Consider the following 23,160-nt stretch of genomic DNA (forward strand, 5'->3'; position numbering starts at 1 on the left):
ATTGCCTTCAAAATATCTTCAGCATTTGAGAACTTTGTAAATTTACTAAGCATCTGAATAAATACTAAATTGAATTACGACACTTTGACCTCGTGCACAATTACAAAATGAAGCAAGGTCAGTTTCCAAAGTTTTTGGGGGAGGGTATATAAAAAACTTTCTTAAACCATGTCAAAACACAAACACACAAATGGTCAACCATCTGAACAGATAAATAAGATACCTAAAATAGGAGTGCTCTCAAAGACTAAATTGATTTGATTCTTGATGACCTTGCATACACCTTTTTTGGGGGGTGGGAGCTAGATTTTGTTCTTTCAGGAGTGCACATGACTATCTCCACTTGAATTTACATGTGGTAAAAAACAAAACAAAAAACCCCCACAATGAAGCAGTGTTCCCTAAGAGGTAATGCTTTATATTGCACTAAAAATACCAGTACTGTTCTAGCTTTTGCATATAATTTTCTACATTACTTGTATAAATACTGTTACACACTAAAAGATCTTGTTTTCATAATTCTAGTTTTCTCTAGAAATAACTGTAACCAGAATAATTCTCATATTTACGGTTTAGAAAATTCCTCACTTAATTTGAAAGGAAAAAAAGTGTATTTCTTTTATTCCAAGACTAATGGCTTCACAGAAGAAAGCTTAATATCCAGTAGTTGTCACACATATTTATATACAGAGATTTATAAAATAACTATTGCCCAGCCACTAAACAAAGATCAAAGGAGATTAACAGAATGGAAGTTCTATTTCCTATTGCAATTATTTTTAAAACGACAAAAGGGATAAAGTATGTGCATGATCGTAGGTGTTGAGAATAGGAAAATACAAGCAACTTGACAAGACTAAGTTTATTCTAAGTATAATTTTTATTAATAAAAAGATTAACCATGACCATATGAGTGGCTGGGCTTAGTCTGCTACACCAGAGAAATTAAAAATTGATACTCGAGAATATTGTTACAATAATTTATAATAGCATTCCTTTATAGAGGCATTTGAACTTTAGCAATGTTTCTCTTAAATATAAAAAAACTAACCCTTAGTGTCATGGATGAGAATTATCACAGTTACCGCTCAATCAAAAAAGAATTTCCAAGAGTTGTTGGTGTTATCTCAAGGCCTACACCCAAAGTTTAGGGAAACAATCTCCCAAAAGGATCTTCTGAAAAATTGCCTGATCAGAGACAGAGTATCGGTGGTTTGATACTTGTGGCAGGGGAATAGCCCACTTCCAAGTCAAGTGTGAAGAATAAATAACACAAATTACGAATGCACCCAAGGTCCCCAAATAAATTAGTAAAAGTGCCATTATTTGAAGGATTACCAAGACATATAATCAATGTGTTTAAACACAAATTCAAATTTTTTAAGTTCAAAAGATACAGTAATTTTATTACATAAAATTTCTCCTGTGTGCTAAAAATGTTAACTTACAAGACATAATATTTATATAAGTGTAGAGGGAATTACGGATGAATTGTTTAATCATTTTTCACTGATGAGAATAGAACAACAGGTAGTGGACATATAGGAAGCACTCAGAGTCCTCTAAAATTCAAGGTTGTTATATTACTGCTCAAGCAAAGCATACTACCATTCTCTAATAATATAAATGCCTGCTCAATTTATCTTTTAAAAATAAAGTCCATTTGTTCTCCATTAAAGCTTCTGCAAGACTGACAAAGGTACATTCTACCTATATAAAATAGGGGTACTCTTCTTCTTTGGATAAGGTATCACCATTTAGGGAAAGGTACTCATATACAGATTACTAAATTTTTATTTGAGGCAGCTGTTGGAGTCCATTAAGCACTTTTCGAACACTGTACCTTTAAAGTTTGTCTTTAATATTAATAGCTTTGGAAAACCAAAAATAGAGAAAAAACATCTATGGCAAAGTACATTTTCATTCAGATTTGATAGCAATAAAATACAAAAAAAAATATTTAGTGCAGTGTCAATTTTATCTACGCAAATCACTTGAGGATACTTTTATGATTTATGATTGAATGACAAAAAAAGTTTTAACTTGTTAAAAAAGTCTTTTGTAAGTCTTTGACTCAGTATTTAGTAAGGCAAAAATGAAATTAAGTACTGTAGAAAGTCTTTAAAAATGAAGCTCTACAAATTTGGTTCCCATGTACAACAATTTCATTAACAGATAATGAGAACTGTAGATACAATGTATCCAATACCCTTATAACTATAGTAAAAAAAAAAAACACCTCTAGTAGCATTTATAGATTGTGAAATCCTTAGCAATACCAATATATATTCAAAACATGTCCATACAGAACCCTTTCCTTCTCCATGTAAAAGAACACTTGTTAAAAATAATTAACAAAAATACCAATAAAACAATGGAAACTCATTTCATTTCATTACGCCCAAAGTTATGACACAAAATATTGGCTTTAAGAGGTAGATTAAAAAGAAAAAGAAAACCAGATTCTCCATTCTTTGTCACTTTTATTCAGTAGTAGTTTTCCTTATTTTCAGTGCCAGACACGGCAAGGAGTGATTACAGCCAACTGTTATTAAAACATTTGTTCTCAACATACACCCCCTTTACCACTGACCCCAAACTGACTCATTTTGTGTGCTTTCGTTCTTTCTTTTTTTAATATACCACCACCAAGACTGGGTGGAGGGGGCAAGGGTAAGAGAGATGAAGGGAAGAGTCCAGGCCAGAAGAGGAGGAATGCTACAAGCCACAGAAAGAATGAGCTGTATTTAATTTAAAAAAGGGGGGAGGGGTGTACCCCACAAATGATACAGTAATGAGGATACACAATTAAATCCCATTAAGCATGACTGAAGGCTTTCACTGTGTTTGACGTCATCACAATGGAAGGCATAAAAAGTGGAGTAAATCAATGTTGATACAGTCCAATCTAGTCCATTAGGCAAGATGGTGCAAGAAGTCATTTAAATTAAAAGTGCCCTACCCTTACCTAAATGGCTAGCAGACATGGAGAACACACGGTGATGAATCCACAGAGCTTTCTCCATGTAGCTATAAAAAATGTGTTGTCGAATGGCACATTGTCAAACACTGGAAAGGGGCGCCACAATGGACCTCTCTCTTTTTTTAGGTACGAATGCTAGATTCAACTATCTCAACTAAGCAGGAAGTGGGCTCTTCTGCTAGGAATGCCAACCCTAATTCACTTTGTCTTGAAATATATACAGATTGTTTGTAGTAGCTACAGCAATGATATTTTCCTTGGGGTGCCAGGCTGTATGAAGTATTTTCTTGTTGAAGTCTAGGCTGTCAACGCTTATTTCATCCTTCTTTCTCTTGCCACTTGCACAGACTTTGCGTGGCTTCAGAACTGTGCGAGGTTTATTGTTTTCCCGTGATGCTTCTAGGGTTATGTCTCGCTTTGTGTTCCTGTCAAACATTCTGAAGAAATTATTGTAAGATCCAGTCATGACAACACTGTAAAGGCAGACAGAGCACTCAGTCAAATAAGTGAACAAGAGTTTGTTTTCAGTAAAATGATTCAGTGATAAACCTAGTGAGGAAGAACGAGCTGTAGCAGTGCACCACATCTTTTCATATCAGTACCTTCTCTTCAAATTTGCCAATTTCTTCTTTCTAATGTCTATCCCCTTCTTTTTTTCCTTCTTAATGCCTTAGGTTTAGTAGTGACATTCAAAGGCAAAGCTTGCTTATTCCTCATCCAGGTTCATTGTGGCTAGCTTATTACTGGGCCTCACATTATAATCAGATAAAAATAATTTTACAAGTAATTTTAAAAAGATAAATAATCCAAGTTCTATTACCCCTTATAACATGTAACACACCACAAAACCTGAATCATACCAAGCTTCAGTGATGAAAGAAAGTACTGTTGAATGAAGTACCTCAAATGATCCTGAAGGCAAGTTTAAGTTATTCCAAAGTTACATTTTCTTTTACAATTTTCTGTTCTATTGGAATAAATATTGGCAACTAAAAATTGAAAGATTAAAGCTTATTTATGCTTGGAAATAATGGTACACATCTGATGATATAATAAAAAGGAATCATACTGTGGAAAAGTTGTAGATTACAAAAAGCCTTATTACTCAGGGTAACAGGGTTAAAATAATATATAGTGACTACCACTTCTACGAGGTATTAATATAATAGCTGGAAAAGCTGGTGTGTAACATTGCAAATAAATTATATACTGTCCAAATATTTCTAAAAACAGTTGAACAGTAGAGTTAACAACTAAACTGAAATTTCACCATTTTAATTGTTGGCATGTCTAACATGACTGATCTGGTTCATAAAAGGGAAACATTTAAAGATATTTAAATCATAATTTATGATATCTGGAATTTTTTGTGTATTTTCACATTTCCTAGTGAAACACAATGTTTACTTTTTATTTGCCAATACTGCTGTAAGATTACTAAATTTATTTCAAGAAAACCCTATGGGGGAGGGGGAGTGAAGTTAGGATTTATGACTTATGTCTATCTAAAAAAAGTTCGCCTTATTTTCAGTGAATATGGTAACCATACCAGGAGGAGTGACGACACAGTAAATTTCATTCCTCTAATAAAACATTTGAATGAGAAGTGGAAATTAAAATCAATTACCTATCAGATCCATTCCAACAACATTCAAATTTGTCAAATATGCAGTCATTTTCATACAGTGAACAAAGTTTACTTCTGAGGTATTCATGCACCTGGGGGAAAACATAACTATATTACGTATGTTCTTAGTTTACACTTCAAGAAAAACCAACTAAAATCAGGGAACTGATTTAACAAGTCCATATTTTAAAAGAAAAGGCAGATACAGACATACACATATACCTCTGACTCCTATTAAAACTTGATTCCCTTGGAAATAATAAAGGCATTTTATCCTTTTACAAACATGAGCCCCTCTTCCATGAACAAAGACTTTCCTATTTATTGTACAACAGAGAAAAGTACCATTCTGGGCATGGAACGTGTACTCTTTATAAGTTTGAGTAAAATATTTAGGCCACAAATGTTTGAAAATGGCACAGATAAGAAACTAAAGAATATTGTAGCAATATTTGAATATGCTGACACTTGGCTTTCAGTCCATAAATTGCGGATAGAAAATACTGTACTTCCTTCTTCAATACCATTTTCTGAGCATAAATCACTGAAGCCTACATTATCATTAAATGCATATTTTATACATAGCATGACCATGCCCTGGTTTGGTGATAAATTATATGGTTACCCTAGGTATGCGTCATTGAAAAATTTGATCATCATGTGATACTACTTATACAATACCAAAAACTAGTGAAAATGTACCTGTCTTTTTGAAATATAATTCTGTATTTGACCACTATTATTTCACAAAGGGATAAACTAGAACATAAATAAATCTGGTATTTAGGACATATCCTGAGAAATGATACATTTCATAATATTGTTCAATTACAAAGGAAAATTTCAAAGTATTTCTTGTGATCAGATGGGGAAAAAAGGAGTCTCTATCTCACTCTCCTTTTTTACTTAGAAGAGAATCTTTCTTAAAGAGAACCTTAAATAGTGGTGATAGAAAAGAGTAGGTACCTGCTAAATGCCTAGAATTCTCTATTCTTTATGAAGCAACCTAAAGTCATATAAGAGTCCATTTCAACTATAAGTATAGTGGAATGATTCAGACCACGTCTATGTGACAGTAAGTGAAAATTTGTTAACATGGAGGAATTGCAATTCATGTAGGAGCAGCATTGAAAGTGAGCATGGCAGACAAAACGTTAGTAAGATAAAAATTACCCTTCAATCACACAGAGTTTAGCAAGATGCTTATACAAACTCAACAGGAACAGCTGCATCTGCATACACTGTCTACGAGTATGACTCTATTCTCAATCATTAACCTAATTCAGCAAAGGCAGAAAAGTTGCCAATCAGTCAGGTCAAATTAGGTAAATCACAACAATTCAGCCAAGTTTTAGAATGCATGTACAGGGCTTCTCATCAAACAAGACTATGAAGTTACGGTTCAAATCAATTATTCTCAATGGGAATGGCAGGGGTGGTGAGAATCACAAGGACACAAATCAGCGTCTTGGCAGTTATACAAATTTAATTTGAAAACAGAGCAGTATTATCTCTGCATTTGCTTCAATGTAGCATGCATGTATTTGGACATTTCAAATACCATTAAGGAGAATCTTAAGTGGTTTATGTTTGTTAAAGAGGATTAAAAATTTGAGAAATACCGTTCTAATCTTACTGAGAACACACAACATAAAGGTACCATTTTTCAATTCTGTATGTCAAGCGTGTTCTACACTGTAACCACCTAGGGTCTAACAGGTTTCTGCGCCCCGCCTGTTCCCGACCGTGTGCATCTTCCTTCTCTTCTCTAGAAGAGGTTAGGGGGTCACTGGTAGTGGTTGGCTGACAGGACAATCAGAACTGACATCCTACAACGACAGGCAACTCCGTCCTAAAGCTGTCCACTGAGCTTTCAAACCCCTCCCCTTAGCTTAAGACAATAGTTATCAGTCAAAACGCAGAATGCCAGTCCCTTTAACTTTTTATGCCAAAGTTAAGTTCTAGTTCAACTACTGCTGCACATGCTCCGACCCGGATACGTCTACTGGGACTGGCTACTTTCTTCCCTACCTCTCCACCTCCCTCCCCCCAAGACCCTAATAGAGTGTGTTCTTCCCTCCTCACTTTAAATGTAAGTAGAAGGAGGGGGGAAAGTTGTCAATATTGAACCAAACTGGTAGCAAAATCACACTTTAACTGCAAAAGTGAATAGACAACACAGCTTATAAAGTCCACATGCATTTAACATAAGGAAAAACAACACATTCATGGACCTTTGCAAGAAAAAGCTTAATGGTGAACAAACACTGTATTATTACACATACGACAAAATCCTTCTCTATAAACACTTAAACAGGGTATGTGATCATTGAAAGAAAAAACTGTAAATACCTGGTATGTTTCGACAGGCCTGTTTTCCATATTTAAGTCCCAAATTTTGACTGACAAATAGTCTCTAGTCATCATATAGCGACCACTATGGCTGAATTTTACATCAGAAATAGAGGAGATGATTTCAGAAAAAAAAGACCTGTTACTGGGATCTTCAGGTTCTTCAAACACTAAAAAACAAGCAAAACACAAAAAACAGGAACAACAATTTGTGTGATATTGCGGCTGGCACAAAGCATTTGCTGGAACCGCTCACAAACCTCCTAAGAGGGAACTACATAGGAGAGCCTAATGCAGGACTCAGAACCATCTGTCTGGCTGTAAGATGATCTCCCTGAAAGTTTCTTCAGAGAATATCGTAAACACCAAAACTGAAGATGCAGAAGGACAGAGTACGCTTCCAGAGGCCCACAGCTCACTGAGCAGACCAGACTCACCCAGGACTTCTCTGGCTCCAGGACACCGGAGAGACACGTTCTACGTATACTGCCTGCCTGCACTGTCACCACAAGAAACACACTGTCTTCACCATTCAAATTCATACCTGCATTGTATTTTTTAGTGGCCCAGCTAAAATTAGTTTGGTAACAGGCAGGTGCCAATTTTCATGAGTTTGAAAAATATTCAGAAACAGGAAGACAAGAATAATGCACCCCCTTAATTTTTTAACCCAGTGCTTTTCAAACTTTTTTTAAAGCCAAGGAAGTCTCTTCTCAGAAGAAACCTTCCCAAGAAGCTCAAACCAGAAAAGAAGAAAGGGAGTGAGGGAGGGGAAAAAAAGAAAGTAACTGCTTTACTTGAATATATATACGGTTGGAGAGCCTCACCCCAAGTTCCCAATGTGTAACATTCCAGCAAAAATATATCCACTGGGATATCGACAGGCCCCTGAGAAAGCCTTCTATATTCTTCCAAATAACCTACAATGCCTCTCCGTAGTCAGCAGCTTACCAAAGGGTACAAGCAGCCCTGGGCACAAAGGTTTAAGACTTGTAAACCTATGTACATGTGGTCACCATGTCTCTGAGGCTAACTTCAGACAAACAGAAAATACTATAATTTGAAAAAAAAGACACACTGAACTTACATTTAGAATGCCTGTCACAGAGGGCAGATGCCCTCATGTCACATAACCGAATAGTCCCTTTACTGCTGCTGTATACAAACGTGTTACAGCTGTTTGGATGGAATTCTGCTGCTGTAATCACCTCTGTCAGCTCTTCCATATTGGCAGGCTTGATATCCACAATATCTGGACAGCATCTTATTAAGGAATTTCCACTTAGAAAAAAGGGCAAACACAATCTTACATTTCTCAAATCTAAAATTAATTCATAGGCTGAAGCACAAGTATTAATTCTGAATTGCAATCTAGTCCTTATGATTATAATCCCAGAGGGATCAAAACTTTTATTTTAACGCTTAAAAGAAAAATCTTAGAAGAAAATGTGGACAAATTTTAAAATTTAGAGGTCTGTTTTTCTGAGTACAACACAAATCCCAGAAGCCATTAAGAAAAGATTGATAAATTTATCTTCCTAAATAGTAAGAGAACTTAGTGTACACAAACAATGGAGCTAATTTACTTAACATAAAAAGTGCTTTAAAAACAAAGAAAAATAAAAACATGCAAATCTAATTTAAAAATTAGAAAAGAAAAAAATAAATGGTTGATAAATATGAAAAATGTTTACCTACTCATCATGAAATAAACACAAATCAAAACAACAAAAGAGTACTTTCACTAAGTAGAGTGGGAAAAGTATAGGAAAACAGGCTCTTTCATACATTGTTAAGTATGAATTATAGTAAAGTATTAATTTTTCAAATGATATGTATGTGGAAAAACTAACAGTAGTAGTAATAGCTGCTAACATTTATCAAGAACTTTAAAAACATACTTAAGAACATATAGATTTGTATACATCTACATATATGTATATGTTTATATATCACATACTTGCATATGCACAGAAAATTTTCAGGAGGATAATATAAACAATAAAAATGGGGTTTGAAGAAATATTGCTATTGACTTTATAGAACCCAAAAATGAAACCAAATGGATACTAAAACTCCTGTCTGTAATTTCCAGATGCCAAAGATTAATCCGCAAATCATCTGCAGACAAATATGTTTCATAATCACTATTAATAGAAATTGAGTTGATGTGATATGTATGAGCATTGGCAAATATTCTCCGTGGACTGGCCTCAACCATTAGATCCATGGGCCTAAAGACTGGCACCTGTCAATAAGCACATGAAAAACAGTCAGTTCAAAACGTTCATTGTTTACAACAGCGCGGAGGGTTCAGAACACTTCATTTTTACAGTTTTTGAGGGAATATAAAACAGTATAATATTACACAGATTTAATTTTAAAAAGCAACTGATGTTGATCCTTTAAAGTGTTGAAATGAGAAAAAGAAAAATAAACAGCCTGGACAATTAATCTTCTTTTACAAATAGCAGTAGTATTAGAATTTGCAGTTCTTCCCAGCTCCACCATTTTGCTTGAAAGACTTGCAAATCTAGTAAATGTTCACAGTTTACATTAAAGTAGCTAAAAAGGAAATTAGCCCAGAGTGTCTAATTCTTGATATTTTTTAAGCTGTATTGGAAGATTTGATCCATTTCACCTTTTTTGATCTCCAAAGAAAATTAATCTAGAAACTTAATTTTGTAGTAGCTGATATTCAAACCAAGAGAACAAGAGAGTGTGGTACACTATATACCGTGTTTCCCCGAATATAAGACCTAGCTGGACAATCAGCTCTAATGCATCTTTTGGAGTAAAAATTAATATAAGACCGGGCCTTATATAACGTAACGCTGGGTATAGTATAATATGATATAACATAACATAACATAACATAACATAACATAACATAACATAACATAACATAACATAACATAACACCGGGTAGAATAGAATAGAATAGAATAGAATAGAATAGAATAGAATAGAATAGAATAGAATAGAATAGAATAGAATAGAATAGAATACCGGGTCTTATAGTAATTTTTGCTCCAAAAGACACATTAGGGCTGATGGTCTGGCGAGGTCTTATTTTTGGGGAAACATGGTGGCAGTCTTGTGTTGTCTTGGTTCTGCCCATGGCCACAGAGAGATCTCTGTGTGGGTCAGGGTCTGTTAAAAATGGAAGTTTTCAGTATTCTATCTAGTTACAGAACTGTTGGGAGGGATTGGATTGTATAGGTTGGTTCAAAAGTCATTGTGGTTTTTGCAATTATTTTTAACCTCTTAAACTGCAATTACGTTTCCACCAATGTAATTATTCCTCGTCAAGTGCTGCTCAAGATACAGACTATGTAGTACGTACTTACCCGTAGTGTAGTAACTGTAGTAGGGTCTCTAAACCTTCCATCTTCCTCTTTCAAGTTATACCCTTCTGGTCTTTTGTCCCTTTCACTGATTTTCCATAATTTTATTGTTTTATCTGGGGAACAATGAAGAAAGCCCTCAAAAGATGAGTAATACTGACAGAAGAAAAACATTTTAAGGTATATTTAAATATGCAATTCCATATTTCACCTAAAAAAATATCCCAAGAATAAAAATCCCTTATCTGACTTAACAAATTTCCTATCACCAGGTAAATAAAAATACCTAATACATGGACATACAGGGCAGAAACTGCAAATTTATGTTAATGAAACTCATAAAATTCCATTTGATATTAAAATCTAGTTACAGCCAGGCGCTTATCTTTTTAAAACTAAAGCTAAAGGGAAAAAATTTATGTGTATGCAGACAATAGTTTAGTGGTTAGGGGGGTGGGGGGAGGGAGATGAGGGTCAGGGGGATAGGGGGAGGGAGATGCGGGTAAGGGGGATCAAATATATGGTGATGGAAGGAGAACTGACTCTGGGTGGTGAACACACAATGGGATTTATAGATGATGTAATACAGAATTGTACACCTGAAATTATGTAATTTCATTAACAACTGTCACCCCAATAAATAAATTAAAAAAAAATTTATGTGTACGAAAACACATATGACTAAGTCTATATACAAACATACACATATACAGAGGGTGCCAAAAAAAGTACACACATTTTAAGAAAGGAAAAAATTATTAAAATTGTAATAATATACACCAGTAACAAAAGATGAATACAAGTCACATTTGACTTCTGCAATCACAAGAGGTGCTCAAAGTGGTTACCATCAGTTTCCAGACATTTCTGATTACGACAAACTACTGCTTGAGCAACATTGACCAAAGTGTCCACTTACAGACATTTTTTGGCACCCTGCCGATATACGCTCAATATTTAATTTTTAAAAGAGAACAAACAACAAAGTCAGTTAAGATATCCTAACTTATGGTAAAGAATATCTCACTTGGTCTCACACTTCCTAGCCTGGATGCCCGTTTAAATCTATTTTTCCCCACTGCATTAGGGATAAGCAGGTTAACAGGGCCCGAAAAAAACTGACCGATTAAAAGCATACATTTCCAAGTCCCTCAATACAAAATTCTTAGGTATTAAGAATATATAAAACAGTATTTTTTAAAAATAAATTTCATTTTGGGTTAAGTTAAAAACATAGCACTGTTTCCATAAGCCCTTCACCCAAATTTCTTCTGATGTCAACATATCATGCAACCTGGTACATTTGTAAAACTAAGAAAATGACACTGTACATTAGTATTAACTAAACTGCAGACTGCACACAGATTTCACCAGGTTTTCTACTTAACTTCCCTTTCTCTGTTTCAGGATCCCAACCAGAATCCAAATAACACTGCATTTAGTTGTCAAGTCTCAGTCTAACCTTAACAATTTCTCAGATTGCCTTACTTTTCACCATCCTGATAGTACTGTGAAGCAGTGGTGAGGCATTTTATAAAATGTCCCTCGACTGGGTACATCTGCTGTTTTCTCGACCTGACTGGGATCTTGGGATTTTAGGAAGAGCACCGGAGGTGAAGTGAGGGTATACATGTTATCAACAGGACGCTTCCTTCTGCTGGTGACATTAGCTTTGATCACGTGGCTAAGACAGCTTACGCTAGTATCTCCACTGCAGTTACTATTTCCCCACCTGCCATCCTCTATCCTTTGGAAGTAAGTAACTCAGTCCACACTTAAAGGGAGAATTAAGTTATCCTCACTGCAGGGAGTACTATCCATCCACATAGTATTTGGAATTCTCCTATAAAAAGCATCACTTCTTCCCACTTATTTTGTTCATTTATTTATATTGCTATGGATTCATGCATGTTATTTTAATACTTTGTTATAATCCTAAAATTGCACTCATAGAAATATTGTATTCTTAATGGTCTTTCACAAGCAAATGGGCACCATACAATTTAAAAAACTAATGTACGAAGTCACTTTAAAAACTGTCATACAGAGCGGTAGCAGTGACTGACTCCTCTAATCTGGCCACCCCTGTAGATGCCCTCGGCAAAGATGAAGTGTAAACAGAGAAAAATGGCTAACTCTGCTAATCTGTAATTTAGTATTTCACTTAAACCCTATGCAATCATGTTTCTAGTTATCTTGCAGTGCAGTTACATGTGTGTTCTATGCTCAATTTAATTTACATATATTTACATAAGTTAAAGTTATATATATTTAGAATATTTTACTTGTCCCTAAATCTGTAATAGAAATGAATCAAGTCTAAAATCTGTATTTTGGGAGAAATTATCATCTAAAGATTATGAGGATGACAAGCTCCCAACCCCACCCTCACCCGCCACCCAACCCCCATAACTGTCTCATGGCCTGTTCAAATTCATCAACTTTATTAAAGATCCAGATAAAGAAATCACAATATACTTACTAAACTTTCACATGAGATGAAATCAGTTTATGGTTCCTAATAGTGTTATTGAAAGAAAATTCTTTAAAAATGCATGAAAAGTTGGGTAAATATTTTTCAAAACAAATTAAACTTTAAAAATTTTAAAGTGATACTATTTGTGACTTAAAGAGGATAAAAAAATTTTATCCTGAAAAAAATTTTAATAGCATAAACACAGGACAGGACATAGAAGTACTACACAATTTCAGCACTGCTTGAGGACAAAGCAAGTTGAAAATAAAATAATTTTAATACCTATTACATCAAATTTTTTAAAAATTTAAATTCATGTGCTCTATGATAGTGACTTTTAAATCTGGAATTTTTGGCCCATCAGTGGACGGACAATGAGAATACGAGAATAATCAAACTCCCTAAGACTGCATGCACGATTATATGAGTATAATACACTTTTCTGTGAACGGGATTATCGTTACTTCTAACAGGTAAAGAACTACTGCTCTATGATGATTCCTTAAATCATCAGCACTAATAACTAAAAAAGTATCGCAGAAGCCCAGAAGTCCCTGTGTTTCTCTCGCCATAGCAGAAAGTTGGGATAGGGAAGATCATGCTACCATGTTTCCTCTGTGAGAACGCAGCCTTATGTAAGATCTCAAAAGCTTCTGTGACAAGCTGTTAAAACAACCCATTTGTGAGTGAACTTTGTATTACCCATATTCAAGACCCATGGTCAGCAGATTAGAGTTGGACGTTTTTGTAATGTGGAGGAATCAAGGAGAATTCAGAGAAAGGCAAAAAAAGACTGAAGAGAAAGAAAACAAAATCACTTGAAGAAACATTAAATGAAATAGTTATAAAAAGTGACTATAAAATTGTTTAAGTAAAAGTGATCTGGGAAACACTGAACAGTTTATGATGATCATGGAAAGCCAATGTAAGGATAAAAGTAAGATTAATTTTGCTGAATCAGATTTGGTCATCTTTTCTACCATTCTCCCACAGTAGTTTCTAATCTTTTTATGAGTATAAAGACCCATTACACATTTGGGGAGAGGAGGTATTATTATGCTATATCTCATAGAGAAAAACTATATAAAGTAATATAAAGATATTACTCAGATTTAACAGATGTTGACATTTTCCCATAATTGCTTTCTCTCTTTTAAAAAAATAAAGCTTTTCAAATATACCTGAAGTCCTATTCCTCCTATCCTTTTTCCTATCCCACCATATCCAGACACAGCGGTTTATAAAATTCCCATACCCGTTCTAGTCTTCTACATTGGACTCTATTTTTAGCACACACACAAAAATGCAACCCTCAAATACTTGTATTTTATTTAGTATTGATTGACAACAACAAATAGACCAAAACCTACAATGCACTTTGTAGTGTCCTTTAAAATAACTTTAATTATTAATCAATGATTTTTCAAATTTACATTAACCTATTTGGGAGACACTGCTGAGTCTACAGAAAAGTATTACATAGATTCACAACCCCTGACCCAATCACTGGAATCCCCAGTGTCTCTTCCTGTACGAGCCTTTGGAGAGTTTAGTGTCTAGAAAGGCTCATCTGGTTTTATGTTGCCTTGCTTATTTCAAACCAAAGGAGCACAAGAAAGCCTGCAAGGAAGACACATGGATATAAACTGGGAATTGAAAGATATTTAAGATTTAGTCCATAAATAAGTTGAAATGGAATTTGCTTTTAAATAATACTGAGAAGGAGGGTGAGAAGAAGTATTTGAGAAACAAAAATGGCTAAGAACTGAGAATTGTTGAAGCTGGGTGATGGGTATGTAGGGCTTCACACTATTCTCTTTCAGTCGGTATTTTAAATATTTCCCTTTATAACAAGTAAAATGATTCAGCCTGTAAGTAATGAAACTGCCAAATTATTAAGAACAAATACTCCAATACATGTAATGTAACAGCACACTTCCCTGGGACGTTTACTTCCAAAAGTAGAAACTATATAAATGGTATAATTACGTATTATTTGATGTCAAAGAAAAAAGCAGTATCTAAAGTGCTATTTGAAATAACTTAGCTTGTTACACAAATTAAAACTGAACCAAGATTAGAAGCCAATATATGACATGAGTAAATATAGTACTTCCATCTATAATGTTGTAAGTTATAAGCTTTAAATTGCTATTTCTATTTATTTTTCATTTACTAAGAAGAGAAGCAAATGCAGTTTATGTGAAAAAGAGGGGGTAGAGGGTACAAGTTTCAGTGGGTTGGTTCGGGAGAGCTTTGCTGATCAGGAAAATGGGCTACAGGAGGCAGACACCTACGGTGTCTGGGTGGCATCATGTGTGGAATGTATTTCCAAGAAGTCAAGACCGAGGGTGATGACGCCTAAACTGGATGAAAGGGGCACTCCACATTTCCCACCATGTCAACCCAGAAGTACACTGAGTTTCCATTTTGCAAGTGGGAAAGAATGGTTAAGGTCTAGATGCTAAAATCTGTTTTTATGAATAGTGAAGGGATGAGAAAGTATGAAAGGTTTTTCCAACCCTTGTGCCAGTCTCAAAACAGTTGTAATCTAAATTTTTACAGACTATGGCTACCCAGAACCTGGAAGTATCGTTTAATCACTCTAAGGACTCTCTTCAGACTCCTTCCCCCAAAGGATAAACCAAGTCACAATAACTCGTGAAAAAAAAATTAGAAAAACAAAAATAAGAAAGACCCACTTCTTGTCATAAAGGAGTTTAAATTACGATAGAGTCAACACACAGTTCTAACTCTCACACTTACTGACTTTTCTTGAGCAAGCAAACTAGTGTAAGAGGAATCTTCTTCCAGACACGAGGCTTGTTGGGAAGAAGCAAGTATGTCAATTCCAGTTTGTGTCCCCAGTGGACAAGGATCAAGTAGGAAGAGTGCTCTCCTCAAGAGTATCCTTACATGGAGACCATACTTTAACAGAGCATTTTGAATTTACAGTTTGAACTACTCTTTGAAGAGTTTTGGCACACTTAAAAAAGGAGGCAGAAAGGAAATTAACATTAACTGAGCACGTATTATGAATTAAAACATTAGGAATTATCACATTTATTACTCATAACAATACTACTATAGATATTACTATCTCCAGTCTGCAGATGAGGAAATTTGACTCAGTGTTAGACTAAGCCAACAAGTGGTAGAAACAGAATCTGATCTAAACCCAATGGTAAAAGCCCATTCTTTTCACTACAAACTGGTATGTGCTAGAAGAAAACTGACACCCGAGAATCTCTTTCACAGAATTTAAAAACTAAACGAAAATTTAAAAAGGGAAGACAAAAAAGGGAAGAGTATACGTTCTATGTGGGGAAGAAATATTTCCAAATGCCTATTTGCAGAGATCTTTTAACAAGTGTTCCTCTTTGAAAAGGGAAAAGTATCCAACAGAATATGTATACATAGAGGGCACGTGAAAAGAAAAAATTTACACTTACCATTGGTAGACAATAAAAACTGAGCAGCATTTTTCTGGGGTAACCACCTAATTTTGTTGATCTTTTCTTCTATTTCTAAACTTTTCAAGTAGTCAAACTCTGGTTCATGGCTCTGAAAGGTGCTGTAAACATTATATTCTCCTCTGCTATGAGACTGGATTTTGTTCTAAAATGGAAACAAAAATATTTGGACCACTGTTAAGAAATATTTCAAAATAATCAAACATAATCAATTCCAACTGATCTTGCAAATTCTGGTTAATTCATTACCTGTATCTTATATACAATTATATTGTTTTTGGTTTTGTTTTTTTGTATTTAAAGTCTTTCAAGGAATAAGGAAGCTTAAAAGAAAAAAAGGGAAAAGCTAAATAAAGTCTAATGATTTAGCCCAATTCACTAGGAAAAGTGACACTGAAACACAGATCAATTCAATTACTAATTTATCATTATATTTTAAATCGTCTAGATACAAACTGATAAGAAACAAAAAAATAAAAAACAAAACCCTGGGCATCCTTAACTAAAGGTGCTCATCTAAAAAGTAAAGATTAAATGAGAAAAGCTTGCCAGAAACAGCTGGCTGAGGCACATCTGCTTTCCCCTCCCACACTAGGGTCAATTCTCAGGTAGTTATTGAATAAGATATAGTCTTTCTCTTTTCCCCTTTTTTTGCCTGCCTTTAGGTCATTTCACTGCTGAAAATCTCTTTAAGAGATCTCAATAAAGGTAATGGCACCATCTGACCCTACCTCCCATCCCAACTCCATAGTTACAGAGCTCTATGACTCATTAAGTCCACATTCAGCATTATCCAGCAAACCTCACCCCACTGCCCCATCAACAACTGCTTACACTCCTGAAATTAGCCTTCTTATATTATGAGCTTAGTGCACAGGGATTACTTATTTCATTTAGTGCCACTGTGAGTGAATATAGTTTAATCTATTGGGTATAGAGACGACTTGTGAACTTCTTCAGGTAACACTAGTAATACCTTAGCAAAAGTGAGAATTCTAACCATGTTCAGAATTTCATCTTTTAACCTATCATCACATGATTAAAAATCTTTCCATTCAAAATATTCAAAGTCCAGTTCAAAGAAGAACATATTAGAAAAGTTTTAAGATATTGATAGTCAACTCTTCTAAACAAAAATGATCAAATGAAATGTTTAACATTACTTGTTACTAAGAATAACCCATTAGTTATTACTATTCTCCACATAAACAGAAAACCTTATTGAATCATCCTCTTGAAAGCATATGTTTTGGTTGTTTGTTCCAGTAGCTTGATTATCTGGATTGATCATTCATGGTTACAGTTATATTTGACCTTCAGATAGCACTATCAATTATTATTGAGTGGGTTTGCCAATATCAAGAATGCAGAGCATACCACAGAACATAATCTACACTGGGGATACAAAAAGGGTAAACATCAGAACTTTTGTCTCATTACTGCACTCATACCAAATTAGATAACCCAGTTAATTAAATATGTATACACTGATACCACTTTACAAGACATTCATAAATCTCCCACTAAAAATTACTCAGTCTCAAAAGGTTTATGTTACTGTGCAAGAAAACTGTAACAAATAGCAATTCAGTGTTTAATATGGATGCCGAGTTTTAAACTTAAGTAAGACTATAAGTATTATGCACAAGGGGTCCTAGAGGTACAGATTTAATGACACAGAATCTCTACCTTCAAGTAACTTAAAACGTATGTGAAACTTGAGTCAAAAGTAGAAATTAAGGTCCACATAATTCAGGGAAGCAAAACAAAGAACCAAGGATGAGATAAACTGCCGCTACACTCAGGTCAGAATGGTAAAAGCTATGGGCAGGGTATCAGGACACATGGGTTCTAGAGGAAGGGTTCACCTCTGTCAACTGTACGACTCTGGATGAGCTAACCTGTTGTCTGGGCTCCCAGTTTCTTTACTGGTAAAAGGAGACTGCATTACCAAGGGTTGTAAATTTGGGGCCCACAGACTACCCAACCCTCATGGGCCCATGGATAGAGATGGATAGAACCCAGGGACTTTGTGAACTTGGATATGGTGGAAATTTACCTATTTATTCTCACTCTTCTGTAGCAGAAATTCGGCACTTGTTTTAATTATGGATGTAGGCAACAAAGCATAGTATTATCAATACCCGTGTCTTTGTCACTATAGAAATGACATGTTTTACAAATCAGGTCCACGCACAAAAACACATCACTCAATGTTTTTTAACATACCTTGAAAAACATATTTCAATGTTATTTCTTTAATAAGCCCATGTATTTTATGCAACTAAAACATTCTGAGAAGTCCACAGAATTTACCAGGCTACTGAAGGTATCAATAGCATGAAAAAGGTTAAGAACCCTGTAAATTTTCCCTCAATTTCTACGAATGTACCATATACACATAAAGTTCAATACAAGCCAAACAAACACAGTTAGCTTTGGGAAAGGAGGGTGATAGCAACGAGAGAGGTCAGAGAAGGCTTCAGGCGTGCCAACAATATCCCATTTCCTGATCCGGGGAGAGTGAGCTACACAAGTGTGTTTATTTTGTGAAAATTCATGGAACTGTACACTTAGGATTCTGTGCATTTTTCTATATGCATAATCTACCTTGGGAAAACTGTTTAAAAGTATTTTTAGATAATATAAACCTGAAATTATATTTTGGAGTTTTTGTCATTATCCGAGTATTGGAATGCAGACAATTTTAATTTTCCATTTTCTATCAGGTGAAGCCCTCAAAGGACTCTTTTTAAAAAAGCAAGCGTCAAGATTCTTGGGCCTCCAGAAATTCTGATTTAGTGGTTTTGAGGTGCACTCTAGGAATCTGCATTTATAAAACATGCCCCAGGTGATTTTAACATTTTGTACTCTGAAAAACACAACCTTAGATCAGAGAGTGAATGTAGGATGAAGACAGTTAAGGGATGGTAGCTTAGAAAAGGAACCTTATTTTATAGATCTCTGATTTGGAAGAAACCACAGTGGTATTTTCTTAAACTTCTTGTGTGCTCTTTTTTCAGTATTCCTGACAGATGGCCATTCAACTCTTGTGTATTTATTTCCATACACAAAATAATCTCTTCTTCCACACGAATCCCTAAATATCAAGACGCTTCGTAGTCTCTTCTTCTGGCTACACAGCCTCGATCCCTTCGACCGTTCCCCACGACATGTTTAAATTGCTGTTCTGATTGGCACACAGTTAAGTATCATGTTAAGTGAATGCTGCCACATCACCCTGTTCTTCCCCTTAAATAAACATCAATCCCTTTGTATAAATGAAATTGAACACTGTTAAACTGCATCTTGTTGATTTTGAGCCCCATTCTAGTCTTTTAAAATAATTTAGAAAGAGAATGTAATCATATCAACAGTACCATCTGTCTTTTGTAGTAAGCATGTTCTCTAAGGTTTCTTCTATATCCTGTTAAGGAATTTTAGGAGTATCACATTAAGAACAAAAAAATATACAAAAGAAATCCTAGCAAGTTACCATCATCAGTCCTCAAATACAGAAAATAAAGGCAGCATAACAATCTAGAAAGAATACAGGAAGAAATGAAAAAAAGGAATACCTTCCCTTCACCCCACCTTTCTCACTGTCCATTAAAAAAAAAAAATCACATATCTACTTTGTTATCAAAACCTATTATATATAAACTATGAAAACAAGTTAGTAAGATGGGTCACCTATTTCAAGACATGGATTAGATATCAAAACTATGGACCTCTTACTGGTATGATCACTTTGGAAGGTATACAAATGTCTAATCACTATATGCTGTACACCTGAAACTAATGTAATATTGTATGCCAACTGTAATTGGGAAATAAACTAGTAAAGACAAATGGAACCCTTACTGACCACACGGTGGGTTATGATACCTCATGCAAATCACTTTACCCTTGTGCCTTCATTTCCCTACATGATCTACTTCTGTCACAGAGATTCTGCCAAACAAAAAAAAACCATTCAAATATAGTAGTTATAAAAATACTATTAAATGACAGCAAAATAATGTTACCGGATCACCAGGCTGAAATATACTCAAACTGAATAAAGACCCTCTAAATGAATACTCGATTTCTTTGGGGGATAGATGGACAAGCAGCAAGAGATACCCAAAAAAATGACGGCAAGGGGACCTGCCATGTCTGAAGGGTAAAAGTGAGACAGAAAGGTGGGCTAAAGATGTGAAAGTTGGACATGCAGGTTCACTGCTGCTACTGTATGACCTTTTTTCTTAAGTAAGGACAACAAAAAGATTGGGTGAAAATATTCTGGTCTCCAGGCAAGTGAAGTTTTGCCAGGAACGCTTGCCAAACGTGAAGCCGAAGGTGAGAGGATAAAGCTCCAACAGTGCAAATGCCACTGTGTTTTGCAAACAGCGCTAGCCTGGCATCATCAGAGACTCTGAAGTGCTCACTGCATAGGCACCAGTGGACCCTGGAATGTATTAGAATAGCTGTGGTTGTTAAAAGAAGCTGGACTGAAATTTAAAGATCCAAGTTCTAATAACAGAGCTTTGCTATGAAACCAAGTACTATAATCCTGTTATATTACATTTTCCCCCAAAATTTATCTAAAAATTAGGAAAAGACCATCTCTAAGTTCTCTTCCACTTTTCAAAATGTAACACTATTTTACAGATGTATACATACGAAAAACCTACATATGTTAGGTACTGAAATGAAGGTGCCTCTAGAAGTGTAAGGTACATACATTTATAATCAGTAACGCACACATAGATTGTCCTGAAGACAGTACTGTATTAGAAGCTCCAGTACAGAGAGGGCTTTAAAATGGAGAAAATAAGTTAGGTGTAAAATGCACCATATTAATAATAGGAAGATCAAGTTGCAGGGAGGAAAACTCAATTATTACTATCACCGTGTTTTAACCTATCACTTAAAAAACATACTGATTGTTACACTAAGTAATTCTCAAAAGACATGATACTAACCTGAGGTTCTAGATAATGAATCTTGTCTTAAATCCTTAAATACAGTTAAGAATGATAGATGAAAAAAAGGAAGTCCTTCTTTTCTATCAGTGGCCCTTCTCAAAGAATCGGTCATTTATTTGCTCATTCCTTCTTATGAGAGTATATATTTTAGATATTAGAGCTTTAGAATTTGCAGTGAAGTTTCAGAAGAGAATCACAGGAAATGATTATTGTTTCAATTTTTTGGCCTTATTTTCTGATACAAGAAAATGCTTAACAGTTTCAGTAACTCCATGTTAGACCTTAAATTCCAATTCAGTATATCACTGACAGCCTTTAGGAAGATACTAAGCTATCACTCTGACTACCTTTCTCAAACCCCTATTAAAGCACACATCTCTATTAAATTTGAGTCATTTTTCTTCACATTTAATTTCGACTTTAGTAACAAACCACTGTCTAGAGGAGGTGAAAATGACCTCATTCTCAAGCAAAATATTTCTCAGTTAGCTTTTAATTAACAACCTAGATTTTAAAGTAACATAAAGCCCTCATTAAAAACGTAGACTCTTTCAGAATCCTTCAATGTTAAGCCTGCGTATTATCCTTCAAGATGAAACTGCTTAGGAAACAAAATTAATTTAAAATGTTTTTCTCCAAACACGTTTCTTTAAAACAAAACCAAAGTGAAGAAAGCCACTGACTTTCATTAAAAATAAATGCATTCTAGGGCAGAAAATGTCTATGGGCAAGCCAGCTCCAAATTCCGATTAGCAAAATTAACACCCACATTTTGGTTATGTAACATGAAAGGCATCCAAGACACTGAAAAAATGACATGTCAGAAGTTCTGGGTTCTAGTTCTTTGTTCTGCCACTAAGTAATCAAGTGATCCCCTAACGTTTGGGCTTTCTCACTTGTACATACAGGAAAATTGTAATGATCTGTAAGGTTCCATTTCAACTTTCCAAGTATTTCAAGATTCTTATAGTCAAGTTTCTAGCTGCTTGAAAACGGGAACAGAAAACTGATTTTGCATCCCCCTTCCCAAAAGAACATTCTCTGTCAAGAAAAACTTGAGTCTTATTTTCGTATTTTCTTCCAACCAAGTATAATAATAAAAGGAGACACATTTAGTGTATGTGCATCTTCTAAGCAGACACTATGAATCATTTCTTTTAAAATTAAATTACCTACCTCACGGGGGTGTTTGAGGATTAATTCATTAGTGTTTGTAAAGCACTTTGAGGTCCTCAGGTCAGAGGCGCTATAGAAGTGCAAAGTAGTAGTATTATTACTAGAGTCTTTGCTTATTGCAGGAACTTCACAATCCTTTAAAACCTAACTCTGTGTTATGACTGAGACATCCATCTAGTTGTAAACCCTTACAATTATCCACATTACTTTGAACTCTTTCTGAATATATTATAGATAGAGAGGGGCCAGGACGTTTCAAAAATGATTTTAAAGAGTTAACTTTGATCTACAAATGGAGGGGGAGAGTAAGGGAAAACACTAGTGTGACAAATTTTCTTTAGCATAAAATTTTAGTGAGAAATCCTGTCAATCAGATTTACAAGTGTGCCTAACTCTTGCACCTAAAACAAAACAAAACCCACTTTAATGGCAGATTCTGCAATGAGAAATTCCTTTCTTCAAAAAGAAAAGGAAACAATTTTCAAATCAACGTCACCTTGAAAGGGGTACTGAACTTATACATTACGTTACATACATATATATCCAACTCATTTAAACCCTTTAAATTTAAATCAGAAAAACAGTATTACTATGAATTGACATCAAAATAATCGAGTGGCTTTTTCTTTAAGCTAGCCTCCTAGCCTCCCTCTCCCAGTTACACAAAAACACAGCAAACTCAGCATTGAGAAGAGAGCAAAGCAATTTTGCTTTATGAAGTTTTCAGAGGAAAACAATGAGGGCCAAGGCTTTAAA

The 23,160-nt window shown here is 34.9% G+C and overlaps 1 protein-coding gene across 2 annotated transcripts in view; it reads right to left on the minus strand.

Annotated features, from left to right (window-relative positions):
- Window positions 1–595: 595 nt before the first annotated feature.
- PPP2R2A (protein phosphatase 2 regulatory subunit Balpha) overlaps window positions 596–23,160 on the minus strand; it is a 72,881-nt gene continuing 50,316 nt past the window's right edge. For both annotated transcript variants that reach the window (XM_081077668.1, XM_081077667.1), the window contains 7 exons: window positions 16,238–16,403; window positions 10,313–10,425; window positions 9,033–9,210; window positions 8,050–8,214; window positions 6,963–7,132; window positions 4,611–4,702; window positions 596–3,456 (listed from right to left, as the gene is read on the minus strand). In XM_081077668.1, coding sequence (XP_080933794.1) covers window positions 3,177–3,456; window positions 4,611–4,702; window positions 6,963–7,132; window positions 8,050–8,214; window positions 9,033–9,210; window positions 10,313–10,425; window positions 16,238–16,403 — 1,164 coding nt within the window. In that variant the 3' untranslated portion in view covers window positions 596–3,176. The remainder of the gene's footprint in view (window positions 3,457–4,610; window positions 4,703–6,962; window positions 7,133–8,049; window positions 8,215–9,032; window positions 9,211–10,312; window positions 10,426–16,237; window positions 16,404–23,160) is intronic.

Source organism: Rhinolophus hipposideros (genome assembly GCF_964194185.1).
Source record: "Rhinolophus hipposideros genome assembly, chromosome: 16".
NCBI classification, from domain to species: Eukaryota; Metazoa; Chordata; class Mammalia; order Chiroptera; family Rhinolophidae; genus Rhinolophus; species Rhinolophus hipposideros.